This window comes from Sturnira hondurensis, unplaced genomic scaffold (assembly GCF_014824575.4).
Source record: "Sturnira hondurensis isolate 20B ecotype Veracruz unplaced genomic scaffold, ASM1482457v3 Scaffold0002638, whole genome shotgun sequence".
Lineage (NCBI taxonomy): Eukaryota > Metazoa > Chordata > Mammalia > Chiroptera > Phyllostomidae > Sturnira > Sturnira hondurensis.
The window spans coordinates 9689532-9708055 of record NW_028075269.1 but is presented as its reverse complement, the minus strand read 5'-3'; the positions used below and the strand labels follow the sequence as shown (position 1 = coordinate 9708055).

The 18524-nt window shown below is 44.7% G+C and overlaps 1 protein-coding gene across 4 annotated transcripts in view; it reads left to right on the top strand.

The window, feature by feature from the left end:
• WT1 (WT1 transcription factor) overlaps positions 1 to 18524 on the top strand; it is a 48937-nt gene that overhangs the window by 23694 nt on the left and 6719 nt on the right. For all 4 annotated transcript variants that reach the window (XM_037040453.1, XM_037040451.1, XM_037040454.1 and 1 more), the window contains 2 exons: positions 14045 to 14141; positions 17054 to 17204. In XM_037040453.1, coding sequence (XP_036896348.1) covers positions 14045 to 14141; positions 17054 to 17204 — 248 coding nt within the window. The remainder of the gene's footprint in view (positions 1 to 14044; positions 14142 to 17053; positions 17205 to 18524) is intronic.

Sequence of the window (18524 nt, the reverse complement as noted above, 5' to 3'; positions counted from 1 at the left end):
CATTCGCCTTGCATTGGACTTGGCTGGGCGCTGTTAGCCCTAGCACAGAACAGAGCGTGGGACTGCCGGGCTCTCAGGATGGAGATGGAGACTCAGAGTTCAAGTCACGTCCCCTGTTCCTGTCCGAGTGGATGAATTCAGTTGCTTTTTTGCCTTCACTTTTCACTTACTTGCTGCTACATTCTCCCCCCGCCAAATCGTTCACCTTTCCCACTCTTTTCCTTTAGCGTGTAATCAATTGATTTATTTAATTATGTGTAAGTTATAGAAGAGTTAGAAGATACAAATATGTAGGGGGAGAAATAACACCCCTCTCAATAGCCCAGTGAAACTACTGTTAATATGATGCTGCATATGCTTTTAGACCTTTTTCTCTGTGTACACATACATTTTGTATCATTTTCTAAAAAATGACCGGATTCTGCTTAGATCTGATTCAGCAAAGGCATAGCTATAGGCCATTGCAGTTTCAACCTTCATGAGGGCAGCAAGTTTTCGAAAATACTGTCAACCTCTCAAAAAATATTTTGGCCTTTATAGACTTACCGTCTCCACACTATCTTCCTAACTACTTTATTTTAAAGCAAGGAGTCATTTTGTTCTTGTAAAGGAGAGGGAAAATGACAGGTGTGCTCCAGTCAGGAGAAGGAGGGAGCTGAGCAGGAGAGATAGAAAGTTTGGGTGGTGATGAAGGGGCCAACCTGGAAATGAGGAGCTTGGTGCCCTCAGCACAGGGGGAAGAGGTGGGCTGTACGAGGACTCCAGTCTGTGGTGGAGGGGTGTGTGTGTGTGTGTGTGTGTGTGTGTGTGTGTTTGAGGGGGAGGGGTAGCAAATGAGTGGAGGATCTCTTGCATGAACTAAAGGAATTTTTGGACCTCTCAAGTCTGATCCCATCTTGGTCCCTTCCGAAACCTTCTACTCACCATTTATTTATCTTTCTCCCTGTCTTCTATCGGAGAAAACCCCCCATCACTTTTAGCTAGAAAAACATTGACATAGAACCTACATGAATAAAAAGTCATCCAAATAAGAGCTAGTCTGAAATAAGGGCTACTGTGCATTTTAGTAGGTTTTTTCCCTCTGTTAAAAGCAAACAAGTTCATTGATTCTGGATTTATTTATTTGTCACTCTTCATTTAAAAGACAAAGCCACAGATGTAGCGTTTTTAAGGCTAAGATGGCGAGTGTATTGAAAAATGAAAACATTCTTTCCTTTGATCATGAAAGTAACACAGGCTTATTATTTTTAAAAAATTCAGACAATACCAAAATATTATAAAGAAGTACCTACATTATTTGTTTTCTGATGAGAATAATCAAGAAGAGGCACCCCCCCAAAAAAAAAACGAGAAAAAAACCTGAGAATGGATGGGAGGGGATGGAATTGCTGGAGCAATGTCCTTGAGAAAGCAGAGGCTCTGTGAGCCAGGGCGTGTTCCTAGTCAGCGAGGAATCAGGACACTGCATTTAGTAACAATATTGACTTACAAGAGTTCTTTGTTTAAAAGGGTGTTAACCCTTTGCTTGTCATACTTACTGCAAATCTTTTCTGTGGTTTGTGTTTTAACTCTATACATTTTTTTTCTGTCAGGATTTTTTTTATATAGGAAATGTCGGTTCACGCATCTTTTTGTTACATGTAGTTTCACCTTTATTGAGATACAATGGACATATAACATTATAGGATTTTAAGATGTACTGTGTGATTATTTGAAGCATATATTTGCATATGTTGCAAAATGATTACCACGACAGTGGTTTGCAGAATGGTTGCCTACAATGGTTAGTTAACATCTCTGTTACTTTATCTAAAGTACAGAATGGTGACTATAGATAACAATACTGTATTAAATACCTGAAAGTTGTTAAGAGGGAAATTCTTAAATGTCCTTACCACACCGTAAAAAAAAAAGGTAATTGTATTAAATATTTTCCATGGCTGCTTTTGAGTAATAATGGCTCAAGTTTTCAAGTTTTGGCTTTTTAAGTTTTAACTTTTAAGTTTTAGTTTCAAGTTTTTGGCTCTTATATCATGCCTGAAAAGATTTTTTCATCCCCAAATTCTTTTTTAAATGTACTTACTTATCGGTACTTTTTGACTTGCTTCTTTCATTTAAACACTTAATTCATACTGCATTTATTTGGCAGTTGTATTCACCTTGCTTTGTTTCTAATGACTAGCCAGTGTTCCCAAACTATTTTGAATAATCTGTCTTTTTTCTCACTGATTTTTATCAATTTTTGGATCCTATTGAATTCCTTGGATCCATTTCTAGACTTTGTTTTCTTCTTTTGATCCATCTGGCTCTTGCTACCAAATATCAGACTGGTGTTTTGGGGTTTTTTCCCCTATAACTTTATAGTCTGTTCCATGATCTGAGATTTTTAAAATATTTTTAAAAAACTATTTCTGGCTACTGTCTCTTGTTTATTCTAAGGTGAACTTTAGAGTCATTTAGTTAATTTCAGAGAAAGTCTATCAAAATTAGTTCATTAATTGTGACAAATGCACCTTACCAACTGAGATGTTAATAATAGAGGAAACTGGGTGTGGGACGTAGGGGAACTGTCTGTATTATCTTAGAAATTTTTCTGTAAGTCTAAAATTGTTCTGAAATAACAAGTTTATTTTTTAAAGTCTTAATTAGAATTCTGATTGGGTTGCATCCGGTTTAAAAATAAGCTTTGGACAAGATTGACTTTTGAAAAAAATTTTAATCCTTTCTTCAAGAACATGGTATGTTTTCAACCTTTTTTTGAGTTTTGTTCTATGTCAGATGTCCCGATTTAGAACGTCTTCCTTTTCAAGATTTGTTGCAGGATGCTGCTGGCCTCAGCGTGTGAGAGAGTGCGTTCGAGAGTGTGGTTCCTTTGGGTGTGTTGCAGGTGTTTCTTTGTTTCTTCACCACGATTTACTCTGTTGTGTTACTAACATCGGTCTGGAGGGTGGGGCCTGCAGAAAAGACTGTTCTGCCTGCAGCCTTCTTACCCACAAGCCTCCGTTTCAGCTGGAGACGCAGGAGGGACCGTAGTCGTAAGAGCTCCTGTGCGGGATGCTGGGGTTTTAGGGAGGAGATTTTTTAACTGAGTGTGTCCGAGTGAATTTTTCTGTTTCAAGAATGTGTGAGCAGGCTGGGTGGGAGCCTTTGGGAGCCTGTGTGAAATGCAGCGTTCATCTGTCATGTGGATTCGTGACCCCCGTGTTTGGGGTAAAGCTAGCAGCAGTCTGTGGCCATGGAGCAAAACAGTGGGGACATAGAATCCAGTGGATTAGATCAAACTGGGATTTGGACGAATTAGCACCTTGATGTCAGACCACATGTAAGGGGAAGACACAGGTGTTTTTTTGTGGTCTGATGAAGTGGTCTGTGAGAATGTGAATTCCTGTGGGTGTATGCGCTGACATAGGGAGGGAAGTCATGCCTAAAAATATTCTTGGCCCTGGCCAGGTAGCTCAGTTGGTTGCAGCATCATTCCAATGTACTGAGGTTGTGGGTGCACTCTCGTTGGAGCACATGCAGGAAGCAACCAATGAATGGACATATAAGTGGAACAGCAAATTGATGTTTCTCTCTCTCTCTTTCCCTTCCCCTTTCTTCTCCTCTCTCTTCCTAAAAATCAATAAATAAAACATTAAAAACCATGTTCTTCCAAATAGTATGGGCTAGTAGTAAACATAATGGATATTTTTGGCTTATGTTCTTCCCAAACTGTTTTGAGAAGCTGGATTTAAAATACCTCTTAGCTCTGCTCCGAGTGTGAAATAAGAGGAAAAGGGTCAGCTGGGGGAGGTTTATGCACCATTTCAGTGGTGAGGATGGCTCGATGGTTCATAAGGACTGATTTATACAAGCATTTTTGTCAGGCCGTTAACCATTTAGCCAGTGTCCCCTATGAAACAGTGGCCAATGACTAGGCTGCATGGGCAGTGGAGACATATGAGCTGTGACTATAAAGAAACTTTCAGAAGAGGGATTTAAACCAGGTTTTGGTAATAACAGCATGGCTGAGACAAATGGGCATCTTTCTGAAGGCAATACGTTGAAGGGACCAGTACTTATTTACAGGTATCCTGTTGTGATGTTTGCTGAAAAAAAAATCCAGTTACCTTTAGATAATGGTGAGATTACATATTAATCTGAACTTTTTTGATAGACAGTGGCAGGACCCCAGTTGTAACTGGCATAGATCAAAGGAGAAATTTAGCAGCTTAGTGTATTGCATTTATAAACCCTGTGTCTGGATTTGGGGGTTCAGACAGTGTCATTAGGACACTTTCAGTGTCTCTTGTCTCTGTTCTTCTCTGTATTGGCTGCTTTCTCAGGCAGGTTGTCTCTACGGAGGCAAAAACAGCTCAAGGAGAAGGTCTCTCTGGTGGTTCTTCTCCAGCAAAAGACCTATGGAAGGCTCTGATTGGGCTGGATTGGGTCATGTGGCTAGAAAATGCAGGGATCGGATTGGCCAGGACCTAGGTATGTACTCATCCCTGGAGTCTGAGGGTGGAATTAGAGAAGGGTGGTTCCCTGAAAGGAAAAGAGGGTTGTGTTATCAGAGGAAGGTGAGACGGATGTAGAGCGGTCAAAGCAAGAGATACTCAATAATTTAAAAAGTCAGAGTTAATGAGAGTGGGGTGAGTCCTCTTCCCCTCCAGATATGATGCGGAGATGGATGCCCTAGAGATGAATGAGACTTGGATAGAAAATAAATGAAGGATGGAGTGAGGGGAAAGTCTTCTTTCTCATGCCCATTGGAAAGCTGTTCATTAAAAGGTACAGTAGTTAGAATTATTACCAGTGTGCAATTTTTCATTAAAATGGACACAAAATACATTGTTTTTGTTAAAGTGAAAAATGCATAGTCTTCTTGAGGTCTGACCTGAAATGAAACACCTGAAGGCAGGAGGAAGGTAAATTTTTAAAGTAAAAATATAGATGATTCTTTTCTGTAGACTAAAATGTCTGAGGAAATTTTATACCTATGAATTATCAGATTATAGGCATTACTTACGTGTTTTCTTTTAGCTCAATCAAATTTAAGTTTGTCGTTTTATTTTTAGGTTCTACTTTCTCTGCTGAGATAGGGAAAGAAATTTCTTTTTTTTTTTGCCTTTTCCCTTTATATTCTCAGGAGCAGATTAATCTTTTGGTTTTTAATATATTGATTTGTTATATTCCCATTATAAAAGATTAAATTACACAGGCACAGAAAGGAGAATGACTAGATGGCATTGCTGATACTATTTGTGCAGAATTTTGAATTTTATTTGAATAGTGCCCTTAGGTTATCACACTCAGGTGAAAAATAAAGTAATGTTCATATGGAACTAGAGGTAACTGGGCTAGGTTGCCACCAGCTCTGAATATGTGCAAAAGGATACTCCATGATCTATTCGTTTCTCCAAGGTGGATTTTATAAATGGATATGAAAATGAGTCCTGAAATTCCTCTGGCTACAGGGAAACTATTTCCATTCACTAAAGCTTTAAACCCGAGCATCCTGGTGTGACTGCTGAGGCTTCCTACAGGAAGTGTCTGGTTCTTTGGGCCCCGAGTCCTCTAGGGCACAATGTCCGACTGTCTCTGGCTCATTCTTGTGTATGGTGCACATTTGTGCTGAGACTTGTTTTGTTGGTTCTGGTTTATTTTGTTGGCCGTCCTCTCTCCAGTCTCTTTTATGCATAACTGTCCTTCCCACCCTCTCCCCCTCTTGTGTTCTCCTCTCTTGATTGGTTGGAGGTAGCAGGTCAGTTGGTCAGTAGAAATTCCCACAGTCTGGGTTTGGCAGATTGTCTTCTCTTGCAGCCTTTTAACTCTGGGCCTCCATCTATGGCCTGTGTTTTTCATGTGCAGGTAGGTAGATCGGGAAGCTTGATTAGATTTGGGTCTTTTTTTTGTTTTGTTTTGGCAAGAGTAATTGAGCCGTGGTGGTGTGTTTGGCCTCATCTCAAAGCGCCATTTTTTAACGTGGCTTTCCATTGCCTGTGTCCCTCCAAAGCAGCACGTTGGACAGGCTTGCGGCGAAGTGCATTTCCAATGCCAAAAGGAATCAGGCACTTAAGTGTCTCATGTATGAGCCTCACTATCCAGAATAGAGAAAAAAGAGGGGTTGATGGGTAAATTCCTTTTTTTGGAGACGAAAGAGTTTGAAGTTGTCCCAGGTGCTTTTCTTCAATTTGATATGCTCTGCAGAGGTGAGAAGACAGAGGTGAGGATGGGGTTGCCCCCCACCCCCGGCCACGACAAAGGGTGAAAAGGGAAATGACAGGCCATGGTTTTTCTGTTTTGAATATTTATACCAAACATTAATTTTTTCAAATTGCTCTTTGCTTCCCCTCCCCCCTTTTTTACTTCTTCTGTTGATAAGGGATTTCAGGGAAGCTCTGGTTTTCCTCATCTGTAAAATCTCAATTCTTTTTTATTAATCTTCTTGTGTCTGTGGAATATCAAAATTAATCATTTCTAAAGAAGCTACTCTTCAAACATTGTTTTTTTCTGGGCCAAACCTCAATGTACAAGTTTTTAGCAAGAAGGCAGCTCATAATTTGTGTTATATGAGGAACATTTTTCTCTTTTTGCAAACTTTCTAAGGACAAGTGATTATGTATTTTAAAGCTATCTAGTAAAAGGGTACTTTCAAAGGATACATTTTTATGCATTGTAGAGCTGTTTAGGAAAATGTACAGTTCACACCCAATGCCAGAAACAAAGTCAAGAGGAGTCTGTAGCTGCTTAGTTCATTTTCCCAGTTATGTAGAAAGAATTTTTTAAAGATAAAACTTGTGCTCAGTGTCGACTGCTCTAGCATACATAAGCAGACCATTTCCATCAGCGTGTCTCACACTTTCTTTATACCAAGTACCTGTTGCGCCTCAGGACAGAGGATGAAGTGTACTGACGTGTGGATATTCTGACCTGACCCCTCCGCATTGCTCCCACTCTTACTCCACTTCCACTACATTTTAAAACTTCAACAGGCTTGGTTTCAGCAGGTTTGGTTTCCTTCACACCCCTGGAGAAAAGAGCTGGGAATCATTCAAATGTGGTGATAGACGTGAACCCAGGATGGGTTACCTCACCAGGATTGCCCCCTGGTTCTGGAGGAAGAAGAGCTGACCAGACTGCATCTCTCCACTCGCCATCTGACTGACTTTGTGCAAATAACCCGGTCTCTCCCTGAACCTCGGTATTCTTTGCTGTAAAGTGGAGGAGAATGCCAGTGAGCAATGGCTCACATTTACTGAGGGCATGCCATGTACTGAGCTTTACGTACCTCATTTCATTCATTTCAGGGAGGCGAAGGGGCTGTTTTTCTAATTTTGTATGAAGCTACAGCCAGGGGAAGTTGTTATTTGCCTTAGGTGTTTTACCTTAATGACTCCTGGGGCTTTGCTGAGAATAAAAACTATAAATTTTATAGCTCTCCATCATCAGGCTTGTAAGAAGCATACGAGAAAAAGTTTTTGTGACCATTGGCCACCCACCACATCTAATCATTGACCTGAGCATTTTGTCAGGATGAGGTTACTCAGTGATATTAAACTTTTACTCATATAGCTTACCTCTTTGATTTTCAAACTAATCTGTGAAATAGGTTATTAGCTTTATTTTACAGATGATGAGGCTTCTCATCTCCAGGATTGTAAGAGAATAAATCTGTGTTGTTTTAAGCCACTGAATTTGCAGTAATTAGTAACAGTAGCTGAAGGAAATGTTAATGCACTTGAACGAACTGTATGGCAAATATGGTTTTCTTTCTGTACCTTCCTTGCATCTACGTTCAGGTGGGCCAGTGACATTCAGAGGCAAACTGCCGAAACTTAGAGGTAAACCTGTAGATCATAACTTCTAAATTTTGCTCTGACAGCGCTGGCTGTTCTTGCTGTCCCAGTATAGCATCCTTGAAGCTTTCTAGGGTTTAGAAAGTTCTAGTGGTCAGTTTTCAAAGAATCTGGCTCATTCCCACCTCTACTCTGTTGCCACATGGGGTGAAACAACAGAATCGAGACGGAATTTTCCAGTTTGCAGCTTAAACTTCACTGCCCAGCCTTAAAGCAGAAATTGCAAACTGGTAGTCTTTAGGTGAGAGGATGGTTTGTATGACCTGACAGTGATTCTATCACTTTTTGATCGTTTGCAGAATCTAACACTCAGGTGATCTTATCTAAAGTTCCAGATTTCTGACTTTTCTTGGAGAATGGAAAGACCTGAAAATGCTGGATTCATAATCATTGACAGTCATTGCCTGGAAAAGCAGAGTCCTGCTTACCTCCTCTGGGTGGGAAGTGGGGTGGCCAGGGCAGCTGTCCCTGTCAGGTCAGTGCCGTCTTGCTCTCCAGGGTCACTTTCATTTATTTTCCTCATTTGCTTGGCCCCAGTAGGCTTATCTGAGTTTGTGGCTCTGCTTGAAAGAAAAAAAAGGGCCAAATGCATTTTCTGATCAGCTTAACAAAGTCATAAAATAATTTTGCCCCTCGGCCAATAGTCTGGAAATTCGTGGAGAATATGCGAGGTGACAAGAGAGTTGAGACAGGTAAATGTCTTAGTTTTCAGGTAGAAAACAACAACAACAACAGTGAATTCTGGAAAGCACAGAGCAGTGGGGTTAGCTTGAATTCTTGGGAAAGTTATTATTAAGCCAGACCTTTGGGAGCATGTAGGAAAGAAAATTATCATTAGGAACTAAAGTATGTTAACCTCGTACAAGGCAGTGTTCAGGTCTATTTTTTTGTGGTATAATTACTAGCCTCATGGTGGAAGGCCACTAGAATAGTGGATCTTCATTGCAAAAAGACATTTGATAGTTACATTGATGTCCTTGTGGGCAAGGTAGGGAATTACGAGCTAAACAAGCCATTGAATGAATGATTTGTGCCTAGTTGAACAACAACACGAAATAGGCTGTCCTAAATGTGTTTCTCACACTCTAAGTGATTTTTAGGCCAGTGCTCTGTGGCAGGAAGGGAGCCGCAGTCAAACCTCTCCGAGGCCCCTTGCCCGTAGCTTCCCCTGCCGGCATCTGGCCCCCTGGCTCTTCTCTGGACCACAGCTGCGATCTCTGTGATCTCCCTGATAATGATCTTGGCCACGTGTCATCAAATCCCTCTTCCCTGTCATTCCACTGGTCAAGTGTCGTATCTGTCCAAGAGAAGTACGCTAGGCAACAAAATGGAAAACCATGAAAACATTTTATCAAGCGCCAATTTCTGATCTTAGGGAAGCCCAGCCTTACTCAGGTTTGGCTCACATGCCTTGTTGTCCAGAGTGCTGGGGCTTCTTTACTTTCTCTCCCATTGTCTGGGTTGAAAGGTGGACCAAGTCCATACATGCATTTGAACCTTAAGGGAGATGGGTGTCTCTTAATTGCTTGGTCAGTGGGATTCACACTCTGCTCTAGAACCTTCTTTCTGGTGTCAGCTCCACAAATGGTAACACCCTCATCTTTGAGTTAAGATGAATTTTTACCCCACAGCTGCCCAGGGCTCTGTGGTTCCCTTATTTGTAAGGTGCACCTTTGGGTTCAGAAATCTCTTCATTAAGCTGGTAGCTCCTTGCCCTTCTTGGAGGGCCTTATGGCTCCAGACCTCTAGAAACCCTACCCTTGCTCTTATTTGATTCATACGCAGTAAGTGGCAGTTTTTAAGGCTGTTCTCTCCAGGGGTAAAGCTTGGCTTCACTTGACCATCTAAGCTAGCAGCTGGGCCTTACCAGTGGCTATTGTTCCAATGGCAGCCACCATCTGCCCGAGTCTCTCTGTCTCAGCTTAACTCCTGCTGATGGCTCATGCCCTGTTGGACTGGACCCCATGCAAATGGCCAGGCCCTTTATGATGTCGTTCCTCCAGTTGCCCCTGGAGACACTGTTCAGAATCCTATCGCTTCCTGAATACCAGGGAATATTTATGGATACTGCAGATGCAATAGCTCCCAACAAAGCAGAGGGGCTCCTTTCCTCTGAGGAAAACACAGAAAATCTGCTTGTCAAATGCAGAGGTGACATGAAACAGGAATGACAGCAAATGTTTGGAAGCCAAATCGAGAGTCAAAAAGATTTCAACAGGAGAGGATGACTTGCTTCAAGAAAGAGAATGGAATTTCTCTGTGTAGCCCTGAATTGCAGCTTTAAAAAAAATCATGTCTTGCCCTGACCACTGTGGCTCAGTTGGTTGGGTGTCATCCTGCAAAGCAAAAGGTCACAGCTTTGATTCCTGGTCAGGGCATATGCCTGGATTGTGGGTTCGGTCCCCAGTCAGGGTGTGTGTGAGGGGCAGCCTGATCGATTGTTCCTCTCTCATATCGATGTTTCTCTCCCTCTTTTTCTCCCTTCCCCTCTCTAAAAATAAATAAATAAAACCTCTAAAAAAATCCTGTCTTCAGGCTCAAGGTGGGAGATAACTGCCTTAACTGTACTTTAGTCTGGGGTGGGGGTTGTAGTTGGAGACCTTATTTGACTGACGAAGACCACTGTGATCTCACTGCTAAGAGGCGATGTGCTCATAGGAGTGTAAATGGCGGTAACTCTGTCCAGATGGAGTCGGGGAAGCCCCAGGCCCTTAGCCCAGGGAATGAGCCCTGGCAGCCTGTGGGCCTAATGCACTGTGTTGTGTTTGACTAGCACACTGGTTTTGAAAAATTCGGAATGGAACCCCTTTGGGGGAGGCATGTGCTCTCCAGTCTCGGGCACTGATGTTGGTCACTTCCCTGACTAAAGGTTTTTCTGTTCGTGGATGGTTCTCTCTCCCCACCCCTTGACAGATACAATCTTCTGGGGCCCAGGGATCCATCCTAAGCCCACACTTTGAGAGGCGCTTAATAAAAGAAGGGGATCAAGAAGAGGAAGATCCAGCTGGGAAAGGACTTTAGTTACCAGTCCTTGTTGTAATAGTGGAGACAACCAGTTCTGTTGCCTGGAGACCTGTCTTCAAATACCTAAAGGATTGTCATGTGGAAGAGGAGTTAGATTCAGCCCATCTCATGGGACATTTATGGACTATGCACCTTTTTTTCAGTCACTGAATTGAGAAGATACATAAAGGAGCAATTTGGTCTCTGTCCTCAAGGCCAAGTTTACCATAGAGCAGAAGAGAGAACACAGAGATGGCTGTAAAATAGTGATACTCATTCTGTGGTTCTTCCAAAGACAGAAACAAGGAGGCTGACTTCAGCCTGGTTGAGAAAGGCTTCTTCTAATGACAGAAGCTTTCCCTGAGCAGACCGGGCTGCTTCAATGACCTGCAGCCAGTCATATTGTTCAACTGCTGGGGATGAGCTAGAGGAGCTTTGAATGGCGGTTGGAGTAAATGACCTCTTCACCTTTATCCATGTATGGTTCCAGGACCACCGACTTGCTTTCCTTTCCTTATCTGGGGAGAGTCGTCACTGAGTCCATGGGTTGTACTCCGTGTCCTGTGCAGACCGCACAGGGAAGAGTGTTGGGTTGCAGGGTTTCCACCATGTGGAACTGCACTGTGTGTTTGTCTCCTACCCAGGAGCCAGCAGGTGGGGCCCCGCTGTCTTTCTAATTCGTGGACCTGGTAGTGGCATATTTGGCGGGTGCAGTCTTGTTGCTGGTTGCTTCTTTTGTTTGTTGGCTTGCATCTGGCTGGGAGGGTCACGTCATTCCTTTTGAGTGCCACAACGCTTCATTTCCCGGGACAAGTACCCTGAGTAATGTCTGTTTCCCATGCCCCCCACCCTCCAGAAACCCAGAAGCATCCAGAGACCAGCTGCCGAGACAGGATGTTCCTAACTCTTTCCCTTTGAACTCTAAGATATTTCTTTCGCTGTATCCTAGAGGCCCTCCAGCCCTAGAAAGTCTGTAAGTCACATGTTGGCTACATGCAGAAAGCTAACCCAAGCAAAAGCAGCATCTCTACACAGCCTTGGAGGCAAAATCTTCTGGTCGCAGCATTCTTGTCCTGTCCTCCTGCTGCCCCATCGCCATTGTCATCAGCTCTCACTTCCCCAACTGTCTGTGTAATTGTAAGGAACGCAGACACGGCCTCTTTTTCTTGGCAAGCACATTCGAAGCTTCAGAAAGGCAGATACTGTCTGGGTTTGGCGTGTCTTTCCAGTGTTTGACCCTGGTTCAGCTCTTTGAGACATTTCCCTCCAGATGTGTCAAAAATCACCTGAAAGATGTGCAAACAAGGTGTATGTAGTAGGTCAGGGGGCACAAGCTGCCACCCACCTCCCGAGGCTTCTGTCATGGCTCTGTGCAAAGGAGACAGACAGTCAGTCCTTTCTCAAAAGCTCAAAGCCAGAACGAATGTGAAACCCTACAGCTGCTGTGGCCTCAGGGTATGTGGACATGTCAGGCGTTCTGGCAGACACTCTTTCCTCCCAGGAATGCCTTCCCCGGGGTGAGTGACAGCTGAGCCAGCCCCAGGCTTTCCCCACAGCTTCAGGTGGAGTGGGCTCATCAGCCCAGCTACCTGCTCCTGCACCCGGAGCCCAGGAATCTCTAGAGTAACAGCCAGAGGGTGGAGGTTCTCAGCCCTGACAGCCATTAATTGCAATGGAGGCTTAAACAAATGCTGGTATGTGGACCCCATTCCCCAGAGGTAACTTTCTGAAAGCAGCTCTAAAAGCAGCTTTACAAGTTTCATATAGTGTACAGTTCACTCATTTGGAGTATATGATGCAACAGTATACTGCTGAATAGTATAATCAGAGTTGTACGACTGTAACACCAGTTGGGAATATTTTGAGCGGTCCCTCCCCACTTCCCTCCAGCTTCCCCAGCCCTAGGCAGCCAACCATGTATCTACTTTTTATCTATAATTATGCCTATTCTGGACATTTTGTATATATGGAATCACACAGCAGGTGGTCCTCCGTGATTGACCTCTTTCACTTAGTATAATATTTTCAAGGTTTGTCCCCATTATCATGTATCAGTATTTCATTCTTTTTTATGGCTAAATAATATTCCACCTTATGGATACACTATAGTTTGTTTACCCCCCTCCCCCCAGTTAACAATAACGTGCCACATCGCATCAGCTGGCAGGCATTTAGGTCGACTCCACTTGTTGGCTGGGGGGAGTAAGTGCTGCTCATAAACGAAGTGCACAAGTTTTTGTGTAAATACGGGATTCATTTCTCCTGGGGACACACCTAGAAGTGGGATTGCTGGGTCATATGGTAACTTTATGTCTAATCTGTTGAGGAACTGCCAGGCACTTTCCAAAGCAGCTGCACCATTTCACAGAGGAATTTCACAAAAGCTCTCCATGGTGATTCTAGATGTGATTATAATGTGCTGCCCATGTGGAATAAAAACCCTCACTCTGCCTCATTTGGAAGTAAAATAACTACAGAACAGATATCAGCTTTTTCCTGAAGGAGAGAATACTTTTGGAACAGAACACGCCTCCTTTCCAAGTGGTTATTTTCAACATTCCATATCCCTCAGCTCTCACTAGTAGTCCAAGGTTAGCCTGAGACTTGACTCTGGGACCAGTCGGTCTAATGCTGGGGGAGATTATCCAGTGTCCGTCTTTGGCAGGGGTTGGCTGCAAAGAGTTAAGTTGATCTGGAAAGCTGATCTGTAGGTTAAGTGGAGCAGGGCCACAGATGTGTAACCACTTCTGAGGATGTGACATCTCTTTTGTGTCATCACTTTCTTGGTGCTATCTGGTAAAAACTGAGTCATGAGGTGCTGACAAACATCCATTGCACTTGATGTGAACTTGAGGCATCTGCTCATTCCTGAGATATTTGCAGCTGTCAGCCCTGCCATCCAGACGGTAAACAACTTGCTGGGGATGACCTCCTGCCACTGTGACTTCCCCCGCTCATCTGAGAGAGGCGTAGAACCAGACAGCGCAGTGTGTCTGTGAGGTGGCGAGGCCAGGCCTGATGGGCCCCGCCCTTCACCAAACCCTGCTTCCACAGTAATGGAAGTCTTCCTCCCAATGGCGGGAGGCCAAAACCAGCTATCGTCCTGTGAGCCTTTAAAAACAGTCGTGCTGCTGCAGATGCCCATTTTCCAGTGGTGCCTGTGGACCCCCCTGAGCCTTGTTCTCTCTTCTTCGTGTTTGCAGCCACGGCGCAGGGTATGAGAGTGATAACCACACCACGCCCATTCTCTGTGGAGCCCAGTACAGGATACACACCCACGGCGTCTTCCGGGGCATTCAGGTGAGTATGCGGGGTCCGGCTGGAAGTGGACTTCCCTGCCTCTTTCCCTTCTCAGCACTTCCATGCTGATGGCTGTTTGACACTAGCAAGTCCGTTCCTAACTGTATGCACCTGTGACAGCAGAGACCCCTCCTTTTTCCATGGGGGCGGGTGGGGCAGCCCCCTCCCATTGGGAGGCCAGTGTGAAGGGGGCTGCCTCTCTGGCTCAGGCCAAGATGCTTCCTGCAGAATCCCCTCCTTCCTTTTCTTCATGCTTTAATTTGCCTTCTCCCTGGTGGGCTGCACGGCTCTTATATTTTCGGCTAACTGGACTTGCTTTTGACTTCTAAGAAGACTTGGTCTGCATTGTAAAGCACCCAAAGGTAGCCTCTATCTTGCCAATCTTGCCAAGTGCTGCTATGATATTAATTATAACACTGCCTATGGCAGGACACTTTCTATATGCCAGGTATTGTGCTAAGTTTTGTACATGGGCTTTTTAAGAAAACACAGACCTAATTTTTTTTAAGGCAAGGTTGGGTTTAAGGAAAAATTGTGCAGAAAGTAAAGAGGGTTCCAGTATCACCCCTGCCCCCCAACACCTCCCCACGATTAACATCTTGCTTTGGTATGCACATTTGTTAAGATGGGTAAGCCAGGAGTGACACATTATTGTTAACTGAAGCCCATAGTTTACACGAGGATTCACTTTTTGTGCTGTGTAGTTCTGTGGGTTTTGTTAAATGCAAAATGCCATGCACCTACTATTAGAATATCACACGGAATAGTTTCACTGCCTAAAAATGTCCTGTGTTCCCCCCTCTCTTCTTCCCCTGCCCCCACAACCAGTGATCTTTTTATTGTCTGTGTCATTTTGCCTTTCTCCAGAGCGTCAAATAGTTGGAATCACACTGTGTGGAGCCTGTATGGCTCCTTTCACTTCGTAGTATGCATTTAAGCTTCTTCCGTGTCTACACATTGACTGCCCCCCCCTTAATCCTGAGCACTTCTTTATGAGGTAGGTACTATTATTGGCTCCATTTTATAGATAAGGAAACCGAAGTCTGGACAAGACAAGTGACTGGTCCAAAACCACATCTCTGTGAGAGGTGGAGCAGAGACTTATAACACATCTTACTCCAGAAGCCCTGATTTTATCCATCTTGTTACACTGCCTCCTAGGGGGACAGAGGGCTGTGAGCGGTTTGGGGGAGGAGGGAGTCTCCAAGGAGAGTGAAGGAAGGGAAGTAAAAAGGTAAACCTTGTACAGAATTGGGGGAACTCAGTGAAGGTCACCTCCGCAGAGCTCCTTTTAACGGTCAGAACCACACGCAGTTCCCAGGCGTTTGCATTGGTGACTTTTGCATGTGACTCACGGCTGCAACATGAGTAACTGTGATGATACTTTCCCAGACTAGTCAGCACCCTGGAAATCAGTTGTGTGTGGGCCAGGTCCCCACGTGATCTGTGGAGCAGGTAGCTCCAAGATGTTCTGATTCATGCTTCCAGAAGTGTCCTGGTGATAGAACAGTGTGCTCCCTCACCCCAGGCCTTCCCGTGGTGGGAATAAAGGCAAGGGTCACAGAAATACGGAAATCTGATGGAAGGACAGAAAGAGTCATCCAGTCTGTCCTCTGACAAATACCATCAGCACCCTCCATCAGGACCACTGACAGCTCAATTTTGTATCGTATTGCCATGTACGCAGCAGCTAGAATGAATGACAGGAAATGAAAAAAAAGTTCCTTTGCCTTCCTTTCCACCAAACCTCATTTGTCAGCCTCACTCTCGTGGCTTCTGATTGGCTCCGGCCCAATCCTTTTCTCTTGGAACACACCAATCAAACACAGCAGCTCACCATTGAGATTTATATTACCATTTGCCTCGAAACACTGTGGCCTGTCAACATCCAAGTTACCTGTCACTGCAGTACTCCTTCTGCAGAATGGAAGGCCTCACAGTGCAAGGCAGCGTGAAAGAGAAAGTAGAACAGATGAACTGGGGGTGGTGTGGAAAATGCCCAGGGCAGAGAATGGGTGAAGTTCAGAAGTATTTCCAGGTCTTAAAACATGGACGTGCTCTTTGGCCTCGACTTGCACATCTGTAAGAATGGGGAGGATTCAGCCGCCCCTCTGGCCCCTGCACTGCTCCTGTCTGTGACTTACTGATCTGGAGAGTGGGAAGGGGAGCCTGCTTCATCTTTTCCCTCTAGCTCTTTGCCATGAAGGACTGACCGTACACATACTCATGCTCACCAGGTAAAGAGGGTCAACAGAATGCCCCGTGGAGGCTGTGGGCAGGGCATGGAAGGCAGGCCCAGTGTTTTCTGGTACTATCACTAAAGGGTTGCACTGGCTACACGGAGCCCCTAGGGCATTCAACTCCCCTTCACAGACAGAACCCCCCAATCTCATGGGCTCCTTCATTGCTCATGTGGAAAGTCTGGCTAGTTTGGGGTTCATCTAGCATCCCGCATGTCTCTGTCATAAGGACTTCCCCATCCACTTCAGAGTGAGGCTCTGGTCGTGTGGCCAGGTGTCTGAGTGGGAGGGAGTGGAGTAGAACCTGGGACTTTGGCCTTCCAAACCTCACTGCATCGAGTGCGGAAGCGGAGAGACAGGATGGACTGGGAGCTCTTCCGGCCACTAGCACCTCTTTTCCAGACACTCCGGATCAGCAACCCCAACCAGGCTTTGAGGACTGGTTCTGGTTGGTCGTCAGTGACGACGTTCGAGCACTGCGTTGTAGAATGTCCTGATCTGTCACCCGTTAGGGGTGTCTGCTGTGGGCATCTGGTGTGCGGACGGCCTGGTTTTAGGCCTCGTATCTGCCGTCCCTTCCTTGGGTGTATGGCAGCGCTCACTCTCCCTCGGACCGACGTGCATATTCACGTGTGGCTTAAAGCCTCCATTTCTCTTACACTCTGCTTGCAGGATGTGCGGCGTGTGCCTGGAGTAGCCCCGACTCTTGTCCGGTCAGCGTCTGAGACCAGCGAGAAACGCCCCTTCATGTGTGCTTACCCGGGCTGCAATAAGAGATATTTTAAGCTGTCTCACTTACAGATGCACAGCCGGAAGCACACTGGTGAGTGCGTCCACCGCCCAGCCTTGGTTCCCGCGGCCTTTGGGCAGGGGCGGCTGCGGAGCTCCGGCTCCTGGTTCTCACACTGCCAAGGACACAGGGGAATCCAGGCATGGAAAATAGGCATTTCTTTGAAAGTTACGGCATAAGTGATAAAAAAAAAGGGCTGCAAGGTCATTTTGCATCTGGATTGTCTGCGCTCTAATAAAGAAGTCAGTAAACTTCAGGAAGGACAGAGCAGAGAGGTGGAAAGAGAACTGCACAGGACTAAAGAGCCTTGTGTTTCAATATGGGTTTCATCACCGAGTGCAGAGACCTAGAGCAAGTTTTAACCTCTCCTTGAACTTCATTGGATTAATGTGAAAAATAGAGACGATAACGCCTACCTTGTACACTTGTTAAAGACTAGATTAAAACTTAATACCAAATTGAATGAAAGGAGTTAGAGGTATGACTGCACCTAGCGCAGTACCCTATGTCAACAGGTCTGAATAAATGATAGCGTTACTGTTAGAATACTATCAGCATCTCTAAAGAGAGAGGAACTAGCTTGACAGTTTGGCAGTCAGGTGATTGGAGAGCTTGATGGGCAAGGTTATCCTAAGATTAGGAAGAGATGGTCCAAAGAAAAACTTAACTGCTTGGGTTAGTAATGACCAACCAGATGAGAATGGGAAAATGGATTATATTTCATTATTATTTTTAATCTTAAAAAAAAAAGACAGTGATTTTGATGATGTGGATTTTCCCACAGGCCAGGGAGGTCTGCCTCTGGGAAAGAGGGTCTGCCGTGTCTGGTTGTTGGCCACCTTGAAGGCGAATGGCCATTTCACAAATGTTTGCCCTTGGCCAGTGGGCACTGGGTGGGAGTGAGGTGGGGTCTCCCCAACAGGGAAACAGCAGGAAGTGCAGCCTTTCCCACAGGGCGTCCAGGGCCATTCTTTTCCCAATGGAAGGACGGCTTTGTTGTAATGATCACGGTTATTATTTTATCGTTACTGCTGGCTCTGCTTTGGGGACGTTGGAGAAGAAAGTGACCTGTATTCAGCTCTCCAGACCATTAGATCTCTCTAAGTCACTGCATCTGGAGGAGCAATTCTGGCATAAACCTGACTTTGCACTCGGTAGGCCATTTGCTTTCAGGCTAGAGAGGAGCAATCTGGTGGCATGTTCTATTTGTACATATTTCCCTGAACGGGATCACTTGGAGAGTAAATGATAAGGTTATAAGGGAAAGGCTAAAGTAAAATTCTGGGAAAATGTGAGGGAATACCATACATTGAAGACAATATAGTTGTAAAAACTTTCAATGGGAGGGAGACA